Here is a 19,799-nt window from a genome sequence, read left to right as displayed (position 1 = left end):
TGTTATAGAGGTTAATCCAGAACACTCCACTGCATGAGCCCTTATGTTTGCATTATAGAGTGAAATATGGAGTTCTCCTGAGATGATTTTTTTCCATGAGATTTGCAATGAATGCAATATTTTCCAGCTCTTCATAAGAGCCCCATAATAATAATTTAGGTGCTTGAATGGTAATGCAATTTGCTTCTCCAGTGCACTCCAGGATGTAGAATTAGCTGCTCCTGAGTGCTCCCAGATGCAAAATTACCTGCTCCAAAGTGCTCCACGATGGAAATTTTTGCTGCTCCAGAGTGCTCCAAAATGAAAATTTTGCTGCTACAAAAATTGCTCCAAATCAGAAGTCCTCGGTAGCATCACTGACTTCAGTAACCCTTTAAGGCTGTTCTATTCTGCCTGTTTAAGTGTATGTCTGTGGCCTTATGGTTAGAGCATTGGGCTTTTGGTTTGTTGAGGACTTAGTGTAACAAGTTCAAGTCTGGCTGTGTGACATGTTAATTTGTTATTTTAATTATTGCCATATACACAGTACAACCTCGTTAACACACACCACTTAAAATGTACTAACAGTTAAACTGTACTTGCGACAAATCCTCGACTGAGTTTCATAATGCTTAAAGTATCGCCAACCGCTTAGGAGGCTCTGAACACTTTTTGAACATGGTCGAAAGCACTGCTGATTGTAGTCGAGGCTCTTGTGAACATGTGAACAGAACAGTATAGCACTGCACGTGGCAGGCAATTTACATTGCGTTTTCACTGACCACTAGAAATAGCTCACTCTTCTCTCAGCAATTCAATCAATGCCGAGGGCCTGACTATGTCAACGAAGGGAAGGACACGGCCATTGCCTGATTTGAGCATTCTTTGCTGCAACAAGTTGCCCGCGCTGCCATAGGGTACTGCCATGTGCTGGTGCCGCGCTCTGTAAGGTACTAAAAGTATTCAGTAGCGACACTAGTGTGCTTGTGATCGCACCAAAAGTGATCCGACGTGTCAAAGAACAGAAAGGGCTCCAGGTCTATGTGTGCTGATGTGATTTCTTACCCCCTTGTCATCCCCCCCACCCCACCCCCCTTCATAGCTTTCAGCAAGTTGTTGGGATGAAAGGAGAGCATGTGACAAATCCTTGTGGCTCCGCTTGTACTTCACGGATACAAAAAATTTGTGCGGCAATTGATTTCATAAGGCAATAAACACTCTGATAGTGAGGATATCGATAATTACTTGGAGAAGTGTTGCAGGATCACTTTGAACTGTAGTGGCTCATCCTATGCCTACCAGTTAGTACCCGTCCTTTATTACGCGATTAACTACCCTCTGGATAGCTGTGTGGCGACGTCACAATGTGCCGCGAAAGGTCTTCCATCTGTTCGGTAAGTGCAGACCTGTCGATCAATTATTCTGACTTCAGCGCAATTGCAACAATGCCTTTACAGATAAGCATTGGAAAAGAACGAGGCTTGACGACAGGCACCGACTAATGCCCCAGTACAACTTATTGCCAGCAGCCCTATCAAATAAGCATCGGCGTAGCCCAGACGTGGAGTGCGGGGATCTAGTCCATTTCACCCCATCAATTTTTTTAGTTTGTATTATATGTATACGTATGAACACATGTGCATACTGTAGAGGGGCTTGCAGCTACTATGTTGTAGAAGCGACCATGTATCAATAATACATGCATGGACAGCTCTGGAAAATAGCGTCCTAGAAGAAGCACTGCAGTTTTGTATTTTACTGCTTTCAGTTGTTTTTCTTGCTCCTCCTGGTTTTTACCAAACCATAGAAGACTTGTTAATACTGTTTAGAAAGAAGCACAGAGACGTTAACTCTAAATTCTCTCAAATGTGGTAAAGAGACGTGTACCTGTATTGGGTTGAATGCTACTATAACTGTTTGTGGGTCCTTTGTTTTTTGTGTGTATAAATGGCTTCCTTCCTGTAATTGACAGAAAAGGTGTTTGTATCGGATGGTCAGCAATTAAAACAAGGTTCAGTATTATTTAAAAGATTTTTCCTAGTGTAGCTGTGTGCTTCTTTCTTGCAGAGGGGCCTGATGGAGACTGGGGGGGAGGCTGCTTACCGGCAAAAGTGCAAAGCCCTGAAGGAGGAATATGACACTTTGCACAAGAGGTATGCGGACTTGACAGCGGCTCACAGTGCACACATGGCACGCCTGGAGCTTTGCCAAGAGGAACTACAGCGGCTCAAACAGGGGGCCGAGGAGGCACTAGCTGAGCGCAACGCTGCCCTGCGTGACCGCACAGGCCTGCAGCAGCAGTGCACAGCAGCCATTCGCCAGTGGGACAGTGCACTGCGTGAACGCAATGAGGCCCGTGACCAACTTGCCAAGTGCGTGGAAGATACAGGGTACCAGCTCTGTCCTAAAATTTGTGCATAAACTAAAATCAGTAATTTAAAACAACCTTCAGCGTGCACCTCATTAGAAACATATACTAATTCTACCTCTTGTTCCATTACTGGACCTTCTAGAGGTGCGATGTCATTTTCCTTTGAATGTCACATTCCTGTTTAGTTGCCTCTGGAGCACTAGTTTTATGTGTTAAGGAGAAAAAGGTGACAAGTTTCTTAATCGGGCAGTAGGGAATTCCCAGCATAACGAAGGAATAGACCGCATGCAAAATGCGTAGCGTCATCTACTGGCCCATTGCAACCGTTGGCGCCATCTTTGTCGTTTCCGGAGGAGCAGACAACGCCCCCGACAGATGTGCACGCACGAAGCATTTGTGCCTACTTACCTCGTGATGTGTGTCATAATTTTTATTATGTTTTTACTGTCAAGATGCCCCTATTGCAAAAGATTGTGGAGTGGCTGACGGTAAAGGTAAACAAGCAATGGGTGAAATCTTTCGCCAACGTTCAAGATAGATCGGAGAGGCATTTACCTTAGCAAATATGTCAGGTGTGATTCAAACACTTGATACTTAGTGACGTGAATGCGAAATTCCACGTTAAGTATAATAGGTATTCATCCAAGGTCGTGCAGCGTTGCGACGAAAACACGTTTGGTGTACACTTGTCGATTTCTATATCATAAATGTGCGCTAGTTTTTTTCCAGCAAGGGGTTTGGTGGGTGCGCAGCATGATGAGTTTAGGGGCGAAGCTCCTTAAGGCGGCACCCTTCGTGCCCTCGTAGTCGTAGTCGTAGTGCGTAACTAAGTCCTTACGCTTTGACCTCCAAGGTGGTGCCGGTGGGAGATTTTGCTGTGCGTTGTTGAACAATAAAAATTCGCAGCGTGCCGTTAACTAAAGCCGAATTCTTCTGTCTCTCATTCCCCATTAGCAGCCGTTGTCATGTTCCATTAGGAACTTAGTAGAAGTAGAAGTGTAAGTGTTAGCTAAAAGCCAACTTCTTCTGTATCTCATTCCCATTAGCAGCCATTGTTTTACCTCCAAGGTAGTGCCTGGTGAGATTTCTCCTATGCGTGCTTAAACAATAAAAATTTTGTTCAAGCACGCCGTTGATTGATGAAATAAACCAGCGAAAGACGCCAGATGTTTTGTAAAAGCAAAACGAAAGGAACGCCAGATGGTTTCGAAGCAAAACAAAAGACGCCAGCTGATTAACGAAAAAAGCGCCGATTGTTTTCTAAGCATGGTTTTTCTAACAATGAAAATTCACAGCGTACATGGAAAATTAAAGTGACTGAAAGTCGTCATAACTCATCGAACTTTAGTATAAACCGCCCGATCTCACTCGGTGATGATGTACTGGCAGAATTCACGGAAGATTCACGGAAGATTCACGAACCTCCGCAGCTTCGCCCACGTCATCATCATTCACTCCGTGTGAATATGCTGTGATTTTTTTGGTACCTTAATACCGTGTAGTACAATTTATTACCAGGATTAGTAATCCCAAGTTAGGTCAATCTAGGATTCACATTTAAGTAAACGCAACATACGGTCCCCTGTACGGCAGAGAGAATACTTGCTGCTTCTATGATTGATGCGGTTTAGCCTCCAAAGCAAAGATTATCAGATAAGTTTTTTATGCTAATGAGCTCTTTACGCCTGCTGCTTAATCTTAGAACATGAATGTTTTTTTTCTTCTATTTTTGCACATTTTGCATCCATCAAAGTGGGCCAGGGTCAAACACTCGATCTCGAGCTTAGTAGCGAACACCTTGTGAACTAAGCCATGGCGGTGGCCGAAGTGCAGACTTTTTAAATGCCCAGTGCCTCCAGTGCTTCAGGACTCTCATTAGTAAGCGTGCATTGACAATTTCATCTTCAGCTACAAATTCGTGGTGCACAATTCTACTATAGTAAAAAAACACAAGGAAGATCACTTTGATTTTTCCTTTGTTCTTTCACACTTTTTTTTGCTTTGGCTCATCTTTATGTTTCCCCTCTTGGTGACTTCGGCTCACTGCAATCTCCATAAAATCGCTAGTGACAACTCTTTGCAAGAATTTATTGCTGTCGTGTGAAGTTTCAGTCAGTGCAACAATATTTTTGTCACCATTGTTGCTCCTGAGTAATTGTCGGCTAAATTTGGCAGAAGTGCTGTGTACATTGACACCTTGCGTGGTGGACATTCTATGACATCAGAGGCTAGTGCATTGCCATGGCATGTTTGAAGCATGAGTTTGGGTGGCAAAGCTTCAACAGGTGGGCAACCCAGAAGCATGGTGGCATTGTCACCGGAAGTTGAAGTTATTTTGAAACAACAAAAGAGTGCGAACGTGGCGCACTTGGTAACATAGTTTTCGCATGGTGCTCAGAGGAGCCCTTACCAAGGCGGCGAAGAACAGGCTGGGGTGAGAGTAATGAAGGAAAGTGAGAAAACGAATTGCAGCTGTATTGTTGATCATCAACACCAGTAATTCAACCATCAGAGCATCATTCTGAAAAAAATTTTGTGGCTTCTTGTTCGTCGTAGACTCGTATACAGCATAGACCGCTTATACGTAAGTCGCCGGAGTCGCGAATATCCGCACTATAAAGCGGTACCGCACTATAACCAAAACAACATTTTTGAAAGGTTGCACGTGTACAAAACATGACCAACATGCAGGCGCCGCGATTCCGACTATCGCGGCATGCGACTGGGGCGTAAGTTTGCATCTGCTTACATTTGAAAATGTTGAACTGTTAGCGTTCCGCGGACCTGCGGTGCCGACATAAAGAACGCGGAAAAAATGCGCCGTCACGGGAAGTCGCCGCGGTAACACAAACCGCGCGTCCGCGATGTCGAAAACCGTGGCGACCACAAACCACCACTCGAGTGTTTCACACGCACGCCCGCGTTTTCGTAAAAGATGTAGGTCACCCCCTTCTAAATGCAACAATTGCAAAATGCTTCATTGACTCGGCACCAAACCGCAAACTTCGTAGTCCGCGGCCGCCGACATGGCAGCTAGCGCTCGTTAGGCCTAGCGTGCGCGTTGCAACTTGGCATGCCACCGCGAGAAGCTTGCCCTAGGCAACCACGAAGATCGGGAGTAGAAGAGATTGCACTCGCGAGCTAAACCGAGGGCATCACGCGTGAAACGAAGTTTCGGTTCGGCATCGGGAGAACAGCCGCGGCAACTAGCCCGAAAAAGTCTCTCAAGCTTGTAAGTCCGCCTGTTGGTGGCAAAGGCGAAAGCTCAATCGCGTCTCAAAGCATTGTTACTTGCGGGGGAATCGAGGTTGCACGCGCGATATCTGCGCTCTAACGACGAAGCAACGACGAAGCGCGCATGTCAAGCGGCCGAAGGGGGCAAAGGCTTCTCCGGCGGCCGCGCAACCGCTCCCCATCCTCACACCACGCACCTGCGCCGGGCTGCTTGTCCCCCACAGCCATCCCTTTTTTCTTCCCTCCCCCCGCTCCTTGTTCGAGTCGTTCCGCCTCCCCTCCTCCTTTGTAATGCCGTCGCCGCTCTCAGGTCACCCCCGCCGGCGCATCTCCGCTGAGAAGCACGCTCGCATCCGCGCCATCTCTGAGATGTTCGGCAGCCGCATTATAAACCGGTCTTTCATCTCGGGGGTCTGCACAATAAGCGGTATGCGTATACATGGAGTTCTATGGGAGAGTAAACGGGAGTTCAGAAAAAAAACCGCATTATAGCCGGTACTGCACTGTAAGCGACGTTATAAAGTGGTCTGAGCTGTACAACTGCGTATACGAACGCGGGATGGCTTAGAGGCTCATTAAGCATGGTTTGCACAAAATGTACACATTACTTACAAGTCTACCTTGTCATACTGCAGTCTATCCTCGTATGAGATGTCTGTTGTGCGCTTTTGGAGAGAGAATAAGTGCGCCACTACACCTTCTCCTATATTTTGCCGACTCTCCACATAAACTTTTGGGATAGACCATGTACATTGTACTATATGTACAGCTAGAGTACCAACTTCCATATACAGTGAAACCTCGGTGATACGATCAACGGCTCTTACGAATTTCGGGGTGATGTGAACTTTTCTTTGGTCCCTGCCAAGACCCATTGCCTGCAATGTAATGGAGTACGGTTGTTGCGAACCGATTTTCACCCCGCGCGTTTGATATGAACGTACGCTACCCCGCGAAGGTACGAAGAGGGTGCTGTCGCGAAAAACGCAGCCAGGCCACGTGCGGGGCGCGGGCATGTGCGCCGCGCCACCATTTCATCAGAATCACGGTGTAGGAAAAAATACTTTCTTACACAGTGGTCAGCAGAAAGCCTTCAGTGATGCAGCGTAGCCCCCAAGATTGTGTGCGCGAATCTTGGAGGCCCTAATATGCCTCCGTGTGCTTTCGCATTTAGATTACAGATGCAGTTGGTGTCATGCTCTTTTTCTTTATAAACGCGCCGACGCACGTCTCCTGTCCGTTGTACTATGTTTACGCGTGCCTGCCACGTCGATGGCAAGCCATGTCCTCGTGCATTAGACATCCTAGAATCGTGGACGAGGACGCAAGAAGACTATGATGGTCCTTGGCGAAGGAGCTAGGCTCACAAACTTTGGGCCTCACTAAGTCAACATGCATGACTGTTGCGGACGCACTTGTGTGGGCACGGCCGTAATCTCTCAGAAAACATCCCAACACCACCGCGATAAAAAAATAATACATAGGACCGTGGTTCCGAATTTTTTAGCCTTCATCTATTGCGTCAAAGCGCTCCTTATGTCACTTTTGCCGCAGTACTTTGGTGTCATGCGGAAACGACATACTAAGATTTGGAAGGGGCTATGAGCTGTCGCGGGTCACAACACACCTGGTTCATTAATTAGACACACGAGCACGGGCCATATATTTACTAGTGCAGGGATAATCGTTGACGTCTAAAAACTGAAAAACAATAATGAAAATGCAGGCCTGATTTCTTTGTGTTGCATGCTAATTTTCCATACTTTCTGGTGATACGAATTTCGGTTGATACGATAGTTTTGATGATCCCGCTTGATTTGTATCACCGAGGTTTACTGTATGATAAAATGTGTTGCTTGGGTAGTTTAATGAGAAGTCTGCTTTAGGTCACTGTAATAAATGTAATGAATACGTAAGAGCAAACTTTTTGCCAACTGTCGGAACTCCTAAGATTTGAAATAGGGATATGCATGCTTGGGGCCAGTTCAGCATTTCAGCAGTAACATGTGCAGTAAGAAAACACACTTTACCATTTGTATGTAGTTAACATGAGATTACTTGCTTTGTTCTCTTTCTTTTTTTTTTTTGAGTCTCCAGGTGCAGCAGCAAAGGGATGAGCCATGAAGGAGATTAACCAAGCCATGGCTGTGCGCATCAAAGCCTCTAAGGACCTGTCTCGCCTAACTGAAGAGCGTAATGCAGCTGTTCAGGAGTACACCTTGATCATGTCGGAACGGGATTCTGTTCACAAGAGATTGAACGGTTGCAGGAGGAACTGCAGGAAGCACAAAGCAAAGCACGACAAACTGAAACTGCCCACAAAGCATCTCTTGATGAGGTAAGTCAATCATATTTACTCTGCAATGTGTGTTTCAATTAGAACACTATGACTTTCCCTATGTGACAATTGAATTTTGCAATTTTGAACATGCAGGCGAAAATCAAGAATTGTTGTTACAGGTTATTAAATCGGAATAACAGTTTAGAATGTCATATTTGCAGGAATGCAACACTACAATGGAGCTCCATTTATATTATTGCAGAAAGAAGAATGAGCTATGTGCCCTGTCATGAATACTGGATTTCAGTTTTAAACAAAAAGAAAAGTTTCGAAAAGATTTGCCTTTTAACTGACTTTCTTTTTTCATATTTTTTTAAAAAGTAACAGCTGTTGAAGAGATGCAAAAAGAGTTGCGACCTTTGATATAGAAGAGAAAAAAAAGGCCTTGAATTGGCATGTGTGCACTGTACACCTTAGCACTGTCCCCTGTGTCGTGATAATATTGGGAGGTGGGAGTGCTGTTTCATCTCTTCATGATTTCTCGCTCTATGCCATATTCTCTATTCACAATTATGGTTGCGTGTACATTATAAGTGCAATATTGTTCTTGCTTACTAAGTTACTCAGTCATTAAAAGTACTTCTTTTACATTGTACGTTTAAATTGTTGTTTGATGAGGACTCATTCTTCCAACATTCTTTTTTTTTATACAGAATGGTTGAAATGTTGAAGGGACTATTCATTAATATTAAATTCCTTTATTTGTCTCTTCTATGTGGTCGTTGTCACACATGATAGGTACAGCTATTAAAAAAAAAGTGGCAATTTAGAAGAAAGGGCAGGACATTCAGCCCTAACTGAATGATCAATACACTCTACAAAGCAACTTTTAAAGCTTTTGGAAATACATGACTCTGACAAATGAACGTATAACAAAAAAGAGTTGTCGTGTCCTTTCACAAGTGTACTAATATTCCTCTTTGTTCGTTTACTCTTGCTGCTTCTATTTTATTACAGCATGTATTACCCCTGCACACGCTAGGCACAAATAAAAATTGACAATGAATTTTTCTTGAAGACGACCCATCAGAGCGAAGTTTTGCTACAGCAAAATAATTATAACTGTAGATTTACCCGCAATGCAAGCTGATAACAACCAGCAAAGGCACTGAAGTGAGCACATTCTGCGTAGGCCATTTTGGCCCATTATATCTTGTGAACAAAGCAAATGAGGACATATAATATTGAAACCTTGTTTTGACTGACATAAGTGCTCTTCAATAAGAAATTTTCGTCAGAACTGAGACCAGAGTTTTTTTATTTAGTTTTTTTAAAAACGAGCTCTTTTGAAAGAACTCGGTTTCTTTAATTACTTTTTTCCTCTTTTGCGCTGCCTGTAGGAGAATGATCTTTCGCAGAAATGTTGCAAAGGCTTCTTTTTATATTTGACACTTGTTTGAAGCTTCTTTGTGTGATAGCAAACGCACCAAGGCACATCAAAATTAGCACATTTTTATTTGGGCCATATTTGCCATTTTTTACATTTTTTCTCTTTGGATGACAGCATAAGGAAAGCATGGATGTAATCCGCAGTGATGAGTGTTAAAACCAGCAGCAAAAATTTTCGACACTCCGCTTATAGCTCCCGTTAAATTGGCCGTGAAATCAGAAAATACTGCGGTAAGCAAAGACAGGACGCCCGTGCCGCCACCTTCAAATATTTTTTAGCCGCGATGGGAGCGTTTATTGAAAATGAAATTTTCGGTTCCATGCACTTGGAATGTGCCCAAAAACATATAAATAACCAGACAAAAAAAATATCGACCAGACATGCATGTTAAATCTCTCTTGTTATCACCCAGAAACACAATAGGCTACTTTACATGTAGTGCACTTAGAAAACTCTCAGCCACTTCAGGAATTCGCCTGGTATATATCAGTACTATCAAAAAGGTTAAAAGAATTGAACCCACTACATTATCATATATATCATATATAGTCAGGCTGTAAACGAACTGCCAGATATGAAGGGATGCTAAAGTGAAACACTTAAACGGTTTAGAATGATAAATTATTCTTTGGGAATGCTGTTGTTGTCAATTTCATGATGATTAGTTCATTAGTTGAAGGGCACATGAAGATTAAATTTCATGGTTAAAAATTTTTTTTCACCAAAACATCAAAGTTGGTGTGCTAGTGTGACATCACAGATTTCAAGGCATTTTTTTGTATTTTAGCCTTGTGTCTATAAAAGCTCTCAAAACCTGCCATGCTAAGTGTCTGGCTCTTCTAGAACACTATGTAATCAATTTTTTGGTTATGAAGACTTATGCATGGCCTATAGAGGCTGCCAAAATGTCTGACATCACAGTGAGCTGCTGTGGGTGCTTCATGGCAGTGTCACCAGCTGCCTTTTGCCTTTGCTTCTTTTGTGGTTTGCCAGTGGTTTACTCGCAGCAAGAGGGGTGCTTTTGGTATTGTAGATGGGTATTTTACCAATGCAAATAAAATAATTTTTCACTTTAGTTTCCTTAATCTTGTGTGTTAGTGTTCACGTATTAATGAGGTCCAATCAAAAATAGTTTAAATGTGTGCAATATGTCTTAAGGGCCATTATATAATGTCCACTTGTTTAAACAGAACAAGGTTGGCAGGATGATGGAGAAAAAGGGATCAAACACGGTATGTCGCTCTCAAGCAAACATTTTGAAAGGGTATTTGTCTTCATATAGCCAAGTTCCCTTCGCAGTTGATGAAAAATTCGTCAAGTGTAAGCGTTCTTTCTGAGAAACCTGTCGGGATTTCCTAGTAGCTTCTTGCTATGAATAGGTGGGTGACAATTTTGTCTCTTGTTGCACAGTATGGTGACAAGTGGTACTTGGATATCCTCAGTGCAACAAATTTACGTGATAAATAACACAGTTCCTATAGTAAAGGAAGCCTCTGTATGTCTCCTTTCCAAAGTTTGTGGTTTGATGTGCCTGCTTGTTTGGTCTTTCACCAGTAAAGTGCAGTTCACTATGGCACTAGCTCCATGATTAGCCCACTCTCGCCAGCATATCCACTCTGTGCTAGGTGTCGTAGCAAAGTGGGCCCAAAGTAAATTTGAGTGTCACATGGGTCACATGCTTAGTCTCTGTGTCTAGCTTTTTTGCCTGGTGGCCACATATCGCAATGGTGAAAAGCGTTTTGAAAGATATGAATGTTGTGCACTAATGATAATTCACGTTAGAAAGTTTCTTCCTGACTCTTATTAATAATTCCAATTTTGACATGTCATCATTATCTCTGTGCTTATGCATGAAGGCTCCGCAGCACTACTTTAGGGAATGTGGCATGTTTTATGTAATTTAATTGTGTTGATATTCAATGTTCCTCTGACCCAGTTTTACTTGAGCAGAAAATATTTCCATGATTGCTTAGCATCTTTTTTATTATTATTATTATTTTGCCAGATGGAGGGCCTAAAGCGAGAGATAGCTTCTGCCCTTCAAGACAGAGATCGTGCACTCAAAGAGCTGAGCGATCTACGAGAGAAGCAAGCCGAGTGCAACCAACAGTCTAGTTCAGAAGATGCTAGCCGAGCGGAGGCAGTGCGCAAAGACTCATTGCCATCCTCCTTAGCAGATGCTGAGCAAACCAATCAAGAAATGGAAAACCTTCGCCGGAACATGGAACGTCTGCAGGTGGAGCTGGCTGGTGAGCATTAATAAATCTAGTACTACTCATTTGCAAGCCATGTTTTCCCCCCGTGAATTTCTCCCAAAAGGTCATGTTGTAGCAAGCAGGTGAATGAAGTAGTCAGCTTGAGCTTATCAATTTTTTATTGCACTAGCAAAGGCAGTACACACCAATGTAGTTTACGATTATGGCTCCAATGGTGGATTTTTACTTCCTGTGGAGTAGTGATGCTTAGCTTGCTGAGCTGGGAATGGGTAAAACTTGTGAAGGCATTTTTGTGGCCTTTTCGGGCCAGATGTGTAGATATTGCACATGTATGGCTGTTGCGGTGTTCTCCCCAGAAATGTTTCACGGGTGGACTCCTCGCGAATGGGAGCCCCGCCATGGTGGTCTAGTGGTTATGGCGCTCGACTGCTGACCTGAAGGTCACGGGATCAGATCCCGGCTGCGGCAGCTGCATTTTCGATGGCGGCGAAAATGTTTGAGGCCCGTGTACTTAGATTTAGGTGCATGTTAAAGAACCCCAGGTGGTCAAAATTTCCGGAGCCCTCCACTACGGCGTCTCTCATAATAATATCGTGGTTTTGGGACGTTAAACCCCAGATATTATTATTATCCAAACATGGAAAAGAAGACCCCCCCCCCCCAAAAAAAAAAAAAACCTTGCATTTTGAATGTAGTACAATTTGTGAAGTAATTACGAAGGTACTACAATTGTACCGGATTTGTAATACACATTAAATTAGTGATTTAGTGAAATAAAGAACCTTTTTCTTTCCCTCATCTTAGTTCTGTTAAACAGCACATATGCTTTTCCTGCAATTTAGTGATGTAATCTTACTCTATAGTGCCATCTTCATGAACTCCACATGCATCATATGCATGTGTTGGGCCGTGGTGACAAATTGAGCAAAAAAAACAGTTCAATCATAACATGCACGCAAAAGGACAAATGGAAGTGTTACATGTGAGTGGTGAAAAAACAATGGTTGTCAGAGCAATATGAAACACATTGGTTCACCTTTTGTCCTTTTGAGCACGAAAGCTGCACTGGACAAACTGTCTGCTTTTGATCTCATCGACGTGCTCCTAAACTCACTAGCGGTCAGTCAAAATAGACAGTGGAAAGACATTGTTTAATGTCATCACACCGTATTATTAAATGTGAAGCATTTCTTAGCAAACCAAACGCACTGTGAGCATTTCTATCTCACACAGTAGTGTGTTCTCCCTTTACATAAAACTGATGTCTATGCTCTAACATGAGTGCTGATGTTACGTCAGACCAGGGGAACTCCGGTGCATTTTCGACCATATTGAGATAATGCTGTTTTCAAATAGTATTAACAGTCCTGTAAAAGCAAGGGTGGTTCATTTTGCTGAGAGACTCGTCAATAATTTTAAATAAGCGATAAACGATGAGTCGAAACCGAAACAGGGAGCTGTGCTGCGCCATGCTGGGTATTCGATGACGTCACGAAGGACGCTACACGCCGCCACGGCTGACCAGGTTGTAACATAGCACACGCGCTTCATCTATCACGCGAAAAGCAAGCTGGCGATGTCATACGACGCTGAATCAAGCTATGGCAACCCGTCTCAACTTACCAGTGACGAGTTCAGCGATGATTGCAGCTACTATATGAGCGCGGCAGCATCGTCTTTTGATTTCGACCCACAGGCGCGTGAAGTAGCTGACGTGCCCCGCATCGATCTCCTCGTTGCTCAATATTGTGCGTGCTTACTGTAATACCCGATGTCAACGACGACTAACGCGCAGTGCAGCTAACAAAGCCGAACAACTTTGCTCGCGTCGTCGCCGCCTCGTAGCAGAAAGCGCGCGCTGCAACCGTATGCTGGGCGAGGCGGGGTCGGAAAAGCGTAGGCACGTTACGTCACCATACACAGGGTGGCCCGCGTTAACAGGCGTGATTCCGGAATTGGCTACCAATTTTAAAATTCCTTTTCTAAAAAACTACATGACTTACGGTTGTATAATTTGGCACATATCATCAGGGTGCTGAAGAGAACATATGCCGAAAGTTTAATTGAAATCGGTGAATATCGAAAAATCCCCGGAGTTCTCCTTTAAACGTCAGTGTAGTCGGCGTGCCTGGTAAACGCACAATGTGCACATAGCTACTCCATTTACAAAAACACGTCGATCCACCTCGTGATGCTTGACTCAAAGCCAAAAAAATGTAGCAGAGACAGCTAATTGCCGACTGCTTCGCATGAAACCGATTCTCATAATGCGGGGGATCTGCTGAATTTTTGTTGTTAACATTGCAAACAGCATTGCCATGATCTGGGCTTCGCAACTTGCAACACCATTGTAATGACGAAAGGGCAAAATGTCATAAATTCATAACTAAATATGCTTGTCCAGAATTTGTAGTTCATGCGAATGCGTGCGAGTACACAGTGTCAAATGACATTGATGATCAGCACAAGGCCAGGCCATGCGGAATTTGCTCTCAATGCGATCTCCCCCACATGTGCCATTGCTTTCTGTTTTTTGTGGCATCATGCTTGTAGGGGTTTATGGACAGGATGCTATTCATATCGGCTTTTATAGGAACCTGAAAGGTTCCTAAAATAACAAAGTATAGCCCCATTATATTTAGGTAGAGATGTGCACGAGCTGCACTTTTGCAGCCAAGCCTGGTCCTGGTGCGGGCCAGCCCAGCCCAACGTACAGAGGATGAGACGCCCAAGCCCAGCCCAGTGTGTCATACCGAAGGCCCGGTCTGGCCTGGCTCAGCCCAGTTAATGATGCAATAGTGAAGACACCGCTACAGAAGACGAAGAAAGCAGTTATTAAAAAAAAAAATTATGTTGTCCGTGCTGCTAGCTGTGCTCAATTGTTAGTAAAAGAGAAAACTCCTGAGTGCAAAGCCATTCACAAATTATTGTGCAGAAACAAAGGATTGTCCATGGATTCGGGCTTCAATTGAGTATGTCATTCCTGGATTATGTATCCTGCAGCACTGAAGTTGCATTCACTGCTGGCTCTTGTAGCTGAAATTGTGAAGATTTTTCTTGAAAGTTTGGCAAGTTTGGATAGTTGCTCTCTTTCACTTTACAAAACTAAAGAAGTTCTGATTCGGTGCACACCTGATTCAGCACATAGGTACTCGCTAACTTCATTCTGGTCATACGCTGTGTTGTCATCAATGTTGTGCCACTCGCTGAATGGTTCCATGCATTGAATTTTCACAGGATGTTCTTTAGACGTGCTGCATGGTGTTTAAATTGAAATGATTCAATCAACTGCCCTGTGTGTGTGTGCACCTCCTCAAGCTCTTCTGGAGAAAGTATTCGCAGGTTCATGAATTGCGGCCACAGAAATATTATGACTTTATGATGCATGGTGAAGCTTACTTTGGTGCTCAAAAAATTCCGTGTGCACAATTCAACCATTGATATTTCTATTGCTTTTGCAGAAGAATTGCATGGCTTATCAATGCTTCTTGCAATTTTTGCCAATGTTGGACATATGTCAGCTTCAAGTGCACGTGTAGCTTCTTCAGATTATTCCAGGAAAGTGGTAAAATCTCTTGGCATATTTTTGTTAATGGCTTCTGTGGTGGCAGGATTCCTTGTTTCAAGCAGCACTTCTATATTGTCGAGTTGGTAGTTCACAGATCTGAGCATCGCAAGTTTTGAGTTCCATTGTGTTGTAACCTCCTGTGATATTCCGTTGCTGAGTTGACTGGCTAATCCACTTTGTTGGAGAAATTTGACAAGACGTCTTACATTCTGCAAGTTCTCGTGGATAAAGGTGGCCTCTTCTGCAATGAATTCCTCAGCGAAAGTGTTGTGGAGGACTGTATTTAGTCATTGGGCCCAACAGTTCGATTGGTCATAGGGCTGCGAAGCACAAATAAAGTTCGTGCCTTGGACTGTGTCAAATATAGCCTTGGTCAAGTCATTGTTGCAGATGCTAAGTTCGGCAAAACGGCACAACAGCTCTTTCCAAATGTTCTTGCTGCTTTTCTTCTCGCTTAGGAAGTCGCATGTGAAGAGCACATGCGAGTTCAGCTTCTATTCATCATTGATCTAATGTGTGGTAGCAGTTCTGTACGAATTATCTGTCCACATGTCTGTCGTGGTGGTGCATTGGCTCTCTCTTATGGCTGAGACAGTTTAAGGCATAAACTGGCACCTGACATTTGCAGCAAGTTCAACTTTTCTAGCAACTGTCGTATGATGAGGGAGGATTCTTCCTGTATCTAAGGCTCCATGATGGGCACCAATGTTCATCAGTTCTTCGGCTAGCTTCGCAAAACCGTTGCCACTGACGATATTGTAAGTATGTAAATCCTGAGTGCAGAAGTGTGCTAGGTAAAGTGGTAAAGTTTTTTTTGCAGCAGCTGTAACAAGTGCGCTAGTGTGTTTTAAAAGCTTTGTTATACTACTTACCTTTTCTGGGCATTCCACTGCTCTACATGGGCGCCTCTGCAAATGTGAAGTGCCACTTTTTAAAGTAGCGTAGGCAAGGAAGGATTTGCGAGCTCTGCATCTTACGTATCTCACAGGTGCCAGTGTTGTGCTGTCCAGCCTCAGATCAGACTTGTCACACATGGCACTTTTGGCATTGAATTGTCGCACCAGTTTAGCGACTTTCTTTCCAGTCCGACGCTCAAGTTTTAAGTGCGGCCCGTTGCCATCATAAGCACCGTACACATAAGGTACACACAGTTGAAGATGATGCTGTATTCATGTTGGCTTTGGAAAGAATCACTCCTCTCCACCACTCAGCACCGAGAGCCGAGGGATTCGTAGAGCTGAGGGATTCTACCAATCACAAGGGGTTTCACTAACGGGAGTAATTGGCTAGAAAAAAAGCTAACGAGTTTTCTTTCTGTTATCTTTGTTGGTCTCTTCCATTTGGTTCTCCTAGTTTTCCTTCCCCTTGGGCACTCCTTATATGGTAGCTTCACATGAAAGAAAACAAGTTAAAAAAATGTAACATGATACACAAATACAAAGCATTGTGGCGTTCCTTTCTGATTTCTGGAATTGACAGTGCATGTTGCCCAGGCTCATGCATTGTCAAGCAAATGACACACTTTAAAGGATAACGGGTGACTTGCTGTCATATGTGACAGGCATAGCTAGCAATGGGGCTTTTGCCTGGCCATTAGTTAGAGAGGACTGCTGGTGGAATGTGCCTTTGTAGCCTTTGTCCAGTGCCCATGATGCTGCAGGGGAGCAACAACACTCAAGACCGCCGCAATGTGCAGAGGGCTTTGCTGGAAGCTAAACATCATCGATGTGGTGACCATTACAGTGCCTCCTTTTCTGTATTGAAGCTCGTCTGATCCATCTTGTGCAACACCGAACAAATGCCAAACCACTTAAAAGCCAGCCGGTAGCATCACAGCAGACCGTAACGACTTGAATCGTAGGGATTCATTTCAAGACTGCTTATTGAGAGAGATAGTGATTCTTGATAGGAAGAGGAAATGGGGCGATGTGAACGGTAACTGCCCTGTGATAAAAGAAAGTGGGCATGCAAGAACGGACACAAGAGAAGAGATCATGACAACACAAACGCCTGACCTTCTCGTGTCTGTACCAACTGCGCAACTCCATACCAAGTAGTGCAACTTTCTGTCGTTCTAAGGTAACTGTCTCTCAGGTGAGGGTACCTCAACTGTAGCTAACAGGGGAAGGGAATGGTACAAGATAGGAAAAACAAAAAAGAAAAGATAGTGGAGTGAACACAGATAGTATTGAACACAGTGACTAGAGTTGGAAAGGAGAGGTGAGAGGGAGAATAGCAATGAAGAAAGATTACAGGCGTTCCGACAATAGAGCTACTGTGGAGCAGGTGCAGATAATTGTAGAGGACACTTTACGTCGAGTCGGTGAAGGGGTGTTGCGTGACGAGTTAATTGTCATTTCTGTCAGTTGTCCCGCCCACGACTGGTACCCTCTGGCGGCGGGGTTCATCTCGATCCCCTTACGATTTCTATCTGTTTTCGAAATTGTCTTTGTGGTGGAAGGCCTATTATTACCTTAATAAATCTTAACAGCTAGATGGTATAGGCAGGTTGGATTGATGCTATGAGTGTACCCTTTTTAACGGGGCAGTGACCTCCATGGATGTAGCTCCATTTCTGATACGTTACACATTCATTAACTGTGCGAACAATCACTGTGTGCGAGTATAGAACTGCATGTACAAACCTCAGGGTAATATTTATTTCAGAAGTGGAGTGTAAAAAGGATTTTGGGCACAAGATGAAAGATGCCTGTTGGACCAAGCCCTGCCCAGGCTTGATAAAATATATGCCAGGCTACTTGAGCCCGGCCCACAGGCCGGGCCGGATTCTGGGCCCAGGCCCATGCACACTTCTATTCTAGGTTTAACTGTACATGGAAGCATGTGTGCAAGTAGTTAAACCTTATTCATTGTGAAAATTATTACACACATTATACGAGGACAGCGCAAAAAGGGACATGGAGACCAACACAGACTGGTGTACGTGTTTCTTTTTGTGTTGTCGTTGTATGGTGTACACAGTAATTTTCACAATGAATTCAAACCAACTAGCCCACCTTTCTGTTTTATTGCAGTTTAAACTTGATTTTGTGGAACCAATGTACAGTAAATTATGCTTTCAAATGAGCATGTAAAACTTGTTATAGTACTGGTATTTTTGTGTAAGATGAATTTTTTTCACATTACATATAATTGAGGTTTACACCTACAACCAGCATTGTGAAGTTTCCTGGGGTGCTTGTCACGTCTTTGCTCACGTTTGTCACTTCACGCATGGTGACAATAAACACACCAAATTGGATGCTGATGCAAGGCACGTGCAGGGCAGAATCCAGAACTGTGTTGCCTAGTGTGTGTGATATGATGCGCACTCATGTTTGCACCAGGGTATGCGCATGCTCTCATTTGCTGCTGCTCCAGAGGTGTGGAGGAGAGCATTAATGTGCACCCAGCCACTGCCAGAAAAGATACTGCTCTGCTTCGTGGCTGCGCTCTATCGGGTGGTGTGCTAGTTGAAAAACCTGTTTGCAAGGGTCGCGTATAACTCGGCCATTTCACGAGCAGAAGTTTCAATTTATTGCCCTGGTTTTTCATTACAGCATCAGTGAAACTTTATTATATAATGAAATTGTAGGTAAACATGCTTTTTCATACTAAGGTTAAAGGGCCAGTAAACAACCCCGCGGTCCAAAATTTGTGATAAAGAGATATCTGTGCACTTGTACGATGTCAACTTGCGGCAAAAATTTGGGGATAAGGGCTGTAATAAGGAAGTTGCAGGGTTTAGAACAACCCGCTTCTGCTGGTTTCGATTTCTCACTCGGCCTCTTCACCCTTCTCTGCCATGAAGAGGGGTAGCCGTAGCCTGTTGTCGTGACTTCACCCACTTCAGCAACATAAGACGACGTCAGCAATTACGTCATCGGCACGCAGCCAATGAGTGAGCAAGGCTTGCTCCGCATGTCACAGTGGTCACATGTCACAGTGGTGCGGTGAGGAAGCGCGGTGTGAGGGGTATGAGGCACTGGCTCGGTAAACAAATACGAGACACCTGTGTCAACTACTTGGCCAAAACCGCTTCATGGCAGGGCTAGGCTGCCGTTTCATAGTGCAGAAAACCATTCGACGAATTCGGTGCTATGTAAAGTTGCCCATGGGCAACATTATGTCACTTCACGGGTGAAGAAGATTAGACAGGCACTGGAAGGGGCGCGAGAATGGTTTTTCGAAATGGAGCGTCTGCGCGGCGCGCAACGCTGTGGTATTCGCAAAATGTTATCGCCGTGGCCTTCTGCACGAATTGGCAGGCTTGTTTGGGAGGTGTAAAAAAAGAGAAGGTGGAGCCTGTTTATTGGCCCTTTAAGAATGCATTGTGCTGTTCTGTAGACATGAAGTTATAAAAAGTTAAATACATTTTACTATTTTAAGTAAACTGCTGGGCCTTCGTTTTCTTTCCTTCACTAAGCTTACAGCAATGTTGAGAAACCTTTCTTTAGGCTTGTGACAGTGACATAATTATTTTTGTAAGTTAGAGGGAAGTTGCATAACGTAAGCTTTGGCATTCACCAAATGCCTCTGATGGGTAGAATTGATTGCCATTGGTAAAGAAAGCCTAGGCCCAAAGCCAAAGCTTCAGTGGGGAGACTTGTCCAGATATTGGCTATGGACAGAAGTGCTTTCCTTGTTCATTCATCACCTGAAATCATCTCGCCATGCCCCCTTGTCTTGTGTATAGTGTG

General features: G+C 43.9%; 1 protein-coding gene across 1 annotated transcript in view; it reads left to right on the top strand.

Moving 5' to 3' along the window:
- The first annotated feature begins 1,343 nt into the window (after nt 1-1,343).
- The window catches only part of LOC119384450 (disks large homolog 5-like), a 61,071-nt gene continuing 42,615 nt past the window's right edge, over nt 1,344-19,799 (top strand). Inside the window, 6 exon segments of the mRNA XM_049413450.1 lie at nt 1,344-1,373; nt 2,047-2,355; nt 7,682-7,700; nt 7,703-7,831; nt 7,834-7,922; nt 11,321-11,564. Of these exon segments, the coding sequence (XP_049269407.1) occupies nt 1,344-1,373; nt 2,047-2,355; nt 7,682-7,700; nt 7,703-7,831; nt 7,834-7,922; nt 11,321-11,564 (820 nt within the window).

The sequence above is a fragment of the Rhipicephalus sanguineus genome, chromosome 1 (genome assembly GCF_013339695.2).
Source record: "Rhipicephalus sanguineus isolate Rsan-2018 chromosome 1, BIME_Rsan_1.4, whole genome shotgun sequence".
In the NCBI taxonomy this organism is placed as follows: Eukaryota; Metazoa; Arthropoda; class Arachnida; order Ixodida; family Ixodidae; genus Rhipicephalus; species Rhipicephalus sanguineus.
The sequence above is the reverse complement of the archived record's forward strand: the minus strand, read 5'-3'. Positions and strand labels throughout refer to the sequence as shown.